The 8,102-nt window shown below is 40.3% G+C and overlaps 1 protein-coding gene across 3 annotated transcripts; it reads left to right on the plus strand.

Moving 5' to 3' along the window:
* Positions 1 to 2,328: 2,328 nt before the first annotated feature.
* On the plus strand, positions 2,329 to 7,643 carry LOC309862561 (uncharacterized protein; the record flags this gene model as incomplete). 3 transcript variants are annotated; one of them, XM_082726556.1, is made up of 3 exons in its annotated part: positions 2,329 to 2,566; positions 6,910 to 7,014; positions 7,198 to 7,643. In XM_082726556.1, the coding sequence occupies 3 exons, from the start codon at positions 2,329 to 2,331 to the stop codon at positions 7,329 to 7,331; spliced, it is 477 nt and encodes a 158-aa protein (XP_082582682.1). In that variant the 3' UTR covers positions 7,332 to 7,643. The 3 variants fall into 3 exon arrangements, with proteins under 3 accessions (XP_082582682.1, XP_082582684.1, XP_082582683.1); XM_082726558.1 differs by lacking the exon at positions 2,329 to 2,566 and having other exon boundaries at positions 6,882 to 7,074; positions 7,246 to 7,643; XM_082726557.1 differs by lacking the exon at positions 2,329 to 2,566 and having other exon boundaries at positions 6,882 to 7,643.
* Positions 7,644 to 8,102: the final 459 nt, after the last annotated feature.

Below are 8,102 nucleotides of genomic sequence, written 5' to 3' on the forward strand. Positions count from 1 at the left end.
TGAACTCCTCAAACTCAAAACACACAAAACAGATAATCATATCAAAAAATGGGCAGAAGATATGAACAGACACTTCTCCAACGAAGACATACAAATGGCTATCAGACACATGAAAAAATGTTCAGCATCACTAGCCCTCAGGGAGATTCAAATTAAAACCTCATTGAGATACCACCTTACACAAGTTAGAATGGCCAAAATTAGCAAGACAGGAAACAACATGTGTTGATGGGGATGTGGAGAAAGGGGAACCCTCTTACACTGTTGGTAGGAATGCAAGTTGGTGCAGCCACTTTGGAGAACAGTGTGGAGATTCCTCAAGAAATTAAAAATAGAACTTCCCTATGACTCTGCCATTGTACTACTGGGTATTTACCCTAAAGACACAGATGTAGTGGAAAGAAAGGCCATCTGTACCCCAATGTTTATAGCAGCAATGGCCACAGTCGCCAAAGTGTGGAAAGAACCAAGATGCCCTTCAAAGGATGAATGGATAAGGAAGATGTGGTCCATATACACTATGGAGTATTATGCCTCCATCAGAAAAGATGAATACCCAACTTTTGTAGCAACATGGACGGACTGGAAGAGATGATGCTGAGTGAAATAAGTCAAGTGGAGAGAGTCAATTATCATATGGTTTCACTTATTCGTGGAACATAACAAATAGCATGGAGGACAAGGGGAGTTAGAGAGGAGAAGGGAGTTGGGGGAAATTGGAAGGGGAGGTAAACCATGAGAGATATGGACTCTGAAAAACAATCTGAGGAGTTTGAAGGGGCGGGGAGTAGGAGGTTGGGGGAACCAGGTGGTGGGTATTGGAGAGGGCACGGATTGCACGGAGCACTAGGTGTTTTGCAAAAACAAGGAAGACTGTTATGCTGAAAATAAATAAAAAATGTATATATATATAAAATTACAGTTTAAAATTTCAAGAATTACAGAAAAGTAGAGAAAATAAAGGTAAAGAATAATTGGAATGGGGTATATTTTCTTTAAGCTTCTCAGAAGAGAAGAAACATAGCAGAGTGATGAGATAAAACAGTGACCAACAATAGATGAAGTTGTAGGAAGTACTTTCAATATAAGGAAAATGTCTACTAATGAAAGTTCTTAGAAAGGAATTCAGTAAATTTATTAGTATTCCTGTTGAAGGCCTTAAGTAAGGTGACGGATGACGCTCATTTCCTTTACTGAAACTTGAGTGTGGAGTCGAAGCAATGACCTTCCTAAGGTTGTACTCCCTTCTAACTTGGATTTCATAGTGGTTACAGGAGAAAGTAATTTAAATTTTGGATTCTGCTTGGTTTGGAAAGTGGTGATTTAAGTAAACCCTAGAGAATCAAGATAAACTAAAACATCATAGCAAACAAGGAATCAAACCCCCCAAAGAGAAATCTTTCTTTCTTTCTTTCTTTCTTTTTTTTTGATTCGTATCTGGTGATGGAATGATTGGATATTTGATTTAGTTGGGAAGAAAGGGAATATTTGGAATTAGACACCAGCAAAGAAGCTAATTTATTGATGTGAAGCTAAATATCAAGGTTTCTAGATCACAGCACTATTGACATTTTATTTCAAACACTTCAATGTTGTTGGGGGCTGTTCTTTGTCCTGAGATAAGCATCTTTCTTCCTTCCTACCACAAGCCTGGCAAAAAGTTGCAATGAGGGGACCTTGGTGGCTCAGTTGTTAAGCATCTGGCTTCAGCTCAGGTCATGATCCAGGAGTCTTGGGATGGAGCCCTGCATCAGGCTCCCTGCTCAGAGGGAAGCCTGCTTCTCCCTCTCCCACTCCCCCTATTTGTGTTCCCTCTCTCACTGTGTCTCTCTGTCAAATAAATAAATAAATCTTAAAAGAAAAAAAAAGTTACAATGATTCCAGAAAGGAGATGGCATCTATTCCCTCCCCTATGGAAAGAGGTAGATATTTTAGGAAAGAGGAGAGATCAAGAGGAACAAAATTTACCCAAATTCCCCCAACCTTGTTATATCAGGTAGATTAAATGCTAGGGGCTCATGAGGTTGTGTATCAGTGGTATGTACAGCACATGATTCTACTCAGATAATTCTTTGACAGAGATAATTAAAATGCTGCTCTTTAAATAAAATGGGAGTCTCCAAAATAATGAGCTCATTTTTCCCAAGACATTATTGATGGTTGACATTGACAGGCACATAAATGATGCTTACATATTTGTTGGGTAAGTCAGGGGTGAATGGTATGCTCTATCAATTACTGGCAGTATAAAAAGTTCAGGGGAAGTAGAAGACCACACTTCATCACACGTCTACTTCTAGCCCACCCGAATTCTCTTTCTCTGACATCATGTGTTGTAACTACGGGAACTCCTGTGGCTATGGCTGCGGATGCGGCTATGGCTATGGATGTGGCCCCTATTCTGGCTGTGGTTATGGAACTGGCTATGGCTGTCGCTATGGTTCCCGTTGTGGCTGTGGCTATGGCTCAGGATGTGGCTGTGGCTATGGCTTAGGCTGGGGCTGTGGCTATGGCTCAGGATGGGGCTGTGGAAAAGGCTCCTGCTGTGGCTGTGGATATGGCTCTGGCTCTGGCTGCTATGGCTACCGGCCACTTTGCTACCGAAGATGTTATTCTTCTTGCTGCTAGATTATCGCTCTCCAAGCCCCATTTGCTTCTGAAATGACACCACCAAAGCGACAGCTGAAGCAAGAATCCATACCCCAGGTATTCTACATCCAGGAAATTGCATGCTGGACAGAGGCTTTGACCCCCAGTGAATGTTTGTGAGGATGGGTGGTATCATCTATTTCCCAGACATCGTTCTTTGTTCCTTTAATCAGGATTCTGTGTTAGAACTGTCCCAGGGATCCTATCATCTCACAGTTGGACAAAAAACTTATTCTCAATAAATATGGTTCTTTGCTTCTAACAGATCTCTGTGCTCTTGCTTGTGAATTACTCCTTTTTTTGAGGTGTTATGACCTCTCTTGCAAATTGGGCTGACAATATGCCTCATAATCCTGGGGTTATTTCTTGGCATAAGACACATATTACTTCTCATTGTGCACCAGATTGAATGTCTTCTTCACTTATTTCTCATATCCCTCATGTTCAGGCACTCAAAACACAACACAACACAACACAGATCACACATTATTACAGAACTGTGTCCTGAAAATCACTCTGTATTTAGAATTGAGGTGATGGGGAAAGAGGAGGAGGGAGGACACCTATTCAGGAGGTTGTGACAGAAGCCCAAGGGAGAGGAGGTGTGGTCTGAGAGCTGAATGGGTGGATGAATGTCATGGAAGAGAGAGTTTCCAGGAATAATGAGAAATTAAAAGCAGACCCTGGTGATGCATGAACAACTAAGGGAAGGGTAAATTAGAGTAAAAATGTCATATCGTATCATGTGCATTTTGGCAGAAGTGCAAAAAATATTTATTTTCAAGGATTGAATTTAGGAAATTGTTTTAAGTCAGTTAATACCAAATAGCATTGACTTTTTTTTTCTTGTTAAGATTTTATTTATTTGCTTGTTTGTTTATTTAGAAAGTATGACCGGGGAGAGGGATGCTAGAGAGAGAGTGAGAGCGAGAATGAGAATCTTTAAAAAAAAAAAATATCTAGTGTCAAAGAGAGGAAACACACAAGCACGGGGAATGGCAGGCAGAGGGAGAAACAGACTCCCTGCTGAGCAAGTAGCCAGATGAGGGACTCATTCCCAGGACATTGGGGTCATGTCAAAGGCAGACACTTTATCTGGCTGAGCCACCCAGGCATCCGAGAGGGAGAATCTCATACACATTCCGAGTTGAGCACAGGCTCCAATGTGGGGGCATTCTTAGGACCCTGAGATCATGACCAGAGCCGAAATCGCGAGTCATTCTTTACCAACTGAGATACCCAGGTACTCCATCTCTTTGAATGGTTTTGTTTATTTATTTTTATTATTTATTCATTATTAAATATTTTATTTATTTATTTGAGAGAGAGAGAATGAGAGAAAGCATGAGCAGGGTTGAAGAGCAGAGGGAGTGGGAAATGTAGATGCCCTGCAGAGCAGGGAGCCAGATGTGGAGTTCCATCCCAGGACTCTGGGATCATGACCTGAGCCAATGGCAGATGCTTAACTGACTGAGCCACCTGGGGGTCCCTCTTTTCTTGGAAGGTTTTTGAAAGGGAACTTTCCTATACATGGAAGATACAGCAACAAAGTTGCAGAGGCATTTTTTCCCCCTCTTGGGGCACTTATATTCTAATAGGTGATAAGAAAAACTAGTAAGAATTAATTAAATTAAATTTAGACAGCTAATTGCTATTGAAGGAATAAAGCAGTTTCCTGGGGAAGAAAATGGAAGTTGAAATATTGGAGAGATAATTGAAGAAGTTATTTTAACATTTTGTATCAAATGAACTGATGCCTGTTACAGGAAACACTAGAAAGGTTGGTACTAAGTTTAAAGGGGGAAGAGAAATGCATTAAATTTTGGGTTCGATCAGTGGTGCCGCAATTTTTAGTGACAAAGCGAAGGCCTAGTTCCTTAAATGGGCTTGCTTTGTTTGGGGAACACATATGAATGCAATCAAAATTTCTGGTTGACTTTATATGTTTGAGAGTGTACTAATTTGTTGGGTTTTGACTTCAGGGTCCTTTCCTCATGGGACTTTCCAGAACTCTAACATTTATATCCTATAAAAGAAAAGACTGATCTGAAAAAGACTTTTCAGATTCAGTTCCCACCATGCAGTATGAATGAGTCTGTCTCATCTCCATGACAATGTTCACTGGGCAAAGCCTGAATCTGAGGTCCCTGGAGCTAGGAGACTCTACCAAACAACCAGTTCTAAGGAAGGTGGTTCTGTCATCAACATCAGCACGGGAACTGATGCTATGCCCAGGACACTATGCCCTACTGGTGAAGAAACAAGTGTTTTTCAGGAGTTGAGCAGCTTGCAGATGGAATGTTTATTAGTTGGATCGAAGAGCTGTGCTTGGGTAAACTTGAGGTGCGGAAATCCTACAATGAAGGGAAGGGAATTCTAATAATTACAGTTGAAAGTCCTCTCACGTTTCATTAAGTTCCTTGTGCTTTAAGGTTTTGGAAAGACAGAAGAATATCATCTATTTGGTATCTGCATCCTAATTTACATATCCAGTAAAGGGTTGATCATTTATTGGGCATATAAGGTAATTTATACATCTTGGAAAACGTCTTCATAAATTAACACAAATCTTCCAGATGGGAAATTTGAGACTCATTTAGTCAAAGGATATGTGAGACTTCCAGCTTGAATGAAATGAGAACATTGTTAATGTATCCAAGTATCTTACAGCTTCTAAGTGTCACACCAATGTTTGAACATTGAACATTGTTTTAATGCATCTTTTTTTGATTGTGGAAATAAATAACTGAGTTCAAATCATGTACTGGGGACTCGGAACTAAGTAGTGATTCAGGGATACACAGAATAATATTTTTCTGCCATCATGGATCAGTATCCTCAATGTAGAGTTACTAGAAATAATGCCATAAAGAGAAAACTTCATCAACATTTCACCTTTGACCCAAAGGTGGTTGTTTGAAAAGTAACATACCTACTTGAGGGAACTTGTGCATTAGAATTTACAGTTTTGAATTTCAAGAGTTGACAGCAAAGTAGAGAAAATATAGGTAAAGAAAAACCAGAATAGAATGTATTTTCTTGAAACTTCTGGTTAAGGATGAAACATAGTAGAGAGAGGAGATAGACCAGTAGCTAGTGGTAGAAAAAGTAGTTGAAAATACTCCCAACTGAAGGGAAAATGTGTAATAATGAAAGTTCTCTCAAAAAGAATTCAGTAGCTTTATGAAAATCTCTGTTGAAGTCCTTTTAAAAATGAGTAGACAAATCTCATTCCTTTGTTATTGAAATTTGAGTGTGGAATGGAAGGTACAATCTTCTTGAGTTTGTACTCCCAACTTAGTTGTCATAGTTATGACAGTAAAAGGCAATTTAAATTTTGTTTTTTTCCTGCTTTGGATATTGATGATTTAGGTAAAACCTAGACAACCAAAGGTAGCAAAAACATCACAAACAAACAAACATATAACACCTTCCTATCTTTTTGTTTGTTTGTTTTGATTTAGTCTCCACGTGAAGTGATGGAAAGGTTAGATGTTTGGTTTAGTTGAAAAGAAAGGAAATACTTGGAATTATACAACGGTAAAGAGAGAAGGTAATTTATCGTTGTGAAGCTATACACCAAGGTTTCTAATCTCAGCATTATTGATATTTTATATCAGTTGTTACGATGTTACTGGGGGCTGCCCTGTGCTCTGACACAAGCATCTCCCTGGTTTCTCTCACAAGAAGACAGTAGGTTTCTGCAGAAGGTATCTGGATGTGAGAAGTTCACAAAAAGTTTCAATGATTTCAGAAAAAAGATGGGAGAATTTCCTGCCTTAGGGGTAGAGGTAAATATTTTAGGAAATAGGAGAAATCAAGAAGGACATAATTTTATTTCTTTCTTTTTTTTTTAAGAAGGACATAATTTTCTTAATTCTCCCAAATCTTGTTAAATAAAGTATATTAAATGATAGGAGCTTGTGAAGTTGGCTATCAGTGGTATGTAGAACACATGATTTTACTGAGACAATTTTTGGCAGAGCGAATTAAAATTCTGCTCCTTAAATAAAAAAGGAGATTCAAATAATGAGCTCACTTTTCCTAAGACATTAATGATTGTTGACATTGACAGACACATGAAAGTTGCTTACATACTTGTTGGGTAAGTCAGAGGGTGAATGGTATGCTCTTGCCAATTACTGGCAGTATATAAGGGTCCAAGTGTAGTAGGGACCACACTTCACCACACATCCACTTGCAACCCACCTGAATCCTCCTCTACTGGCAACATGTGTTGTAACTATGGGAACTCCTGTGGCTATGGCTGCGGCTATGGCTCAGGCTGTGGCTGTGGCTATGGCTCCCATTGTGGCTATGGCTATGGCTCAGGCTGTGGCTGTGGCTATGGCTATGGCTCAGGCTGTGGCTGTGGCTATGCTTCAGGATGTGGATGTGGTTATGGCTCAGGCTGTGGCTATGGCTGTGGCTCAGGCTGTGGCTATGGCTATGGCTCAAGCTGTGGCTGTGGCTATAGTTCAGGATGTGGCTGTGGTTATGGCTCCCGTTGTGGCTACGGCTCCCGTTGTGGCTACGGCTATGGCTCAGGCTATGGCTGCGGCTATGGCTCCCGTTGTGGCTATGGCTATGGCTCAGGCTGTGGCTGTGGATATAGCTCTGGCTCTGGCTGCTGTGGCTCCCGGCCATTTTGCTACCGAAGATGTTATTCTTCTTGCTGCTAAACCATCGCTCTCCAAGCCCCATTTGCTTCTGAAATGACACCACCAATGTGACAGCTGAAGCAAGAATCCATACCCCAAGAATTCTACATCCAGGAAATTGCATGCTTGACAGAGGCTTTGATCCCCTGTGAACCTTTGTGAGGATGGGTTCTTGAGGGTCTAGGCTGTGTGGTATCATCTGATTATTTCCCAAATATTGGTCTTTGTTCCCTTAATCTGGATTTTGTGTTGGGACTGTCCCAGGGATCCTAACATCTCACAGTTGGACAAAAAATGTATTCTCAATAAAAACAGTTCTTTGCTTCTAACAAATCTCTGTTCTTGCTTGTGAATTACTCCTTTTTTTTGAGGTGTTATGATCTCTCTTGAAAATTGGGCTGACAATATATTTCATGAACCGGGGATCTCTTTCTTGATATAACACAAGAATTACTTCTCATCATGCATCAGAGATAATGTCTTCTCTACTTATTTCTTATATCCCTCATACTTCAGTATTAACAACCCAACAGAAATCACAGTGTTTTGGAACTGTGTACTGGAAAAAACACTGAGTCTAAAACGGAGTTGGAAGGGAAAGAGGAGGAGGGAGGACACCTATTCAAGAGGTTGTGACAGAAGCCCAAGGGAAGTGAGGTATGGTCTGAGAGCTGAATGGATGGTTTAGTGGCCTGGGAGAGAGAGTTTCCAGGATTAATGACAAATTAGAAGCAGACTCAAGTGACACATGAACAACTAAGGGAAGGATAAGCTAGAGGAAAAATGTCATAT

The sequence above is a fragment of the Mustela nivalis genome, assembly GCF_964662115.1.
Source record: "Mustela nivalis genome assembly, chromosome: 1".
NCBI classification, from domain to species: domain Eukaryota; kingdom Metazoa; phylum Chordata; class Mammalia; order Carnivora; family Mustelidae; genus Mustela; species Mustela nivalis.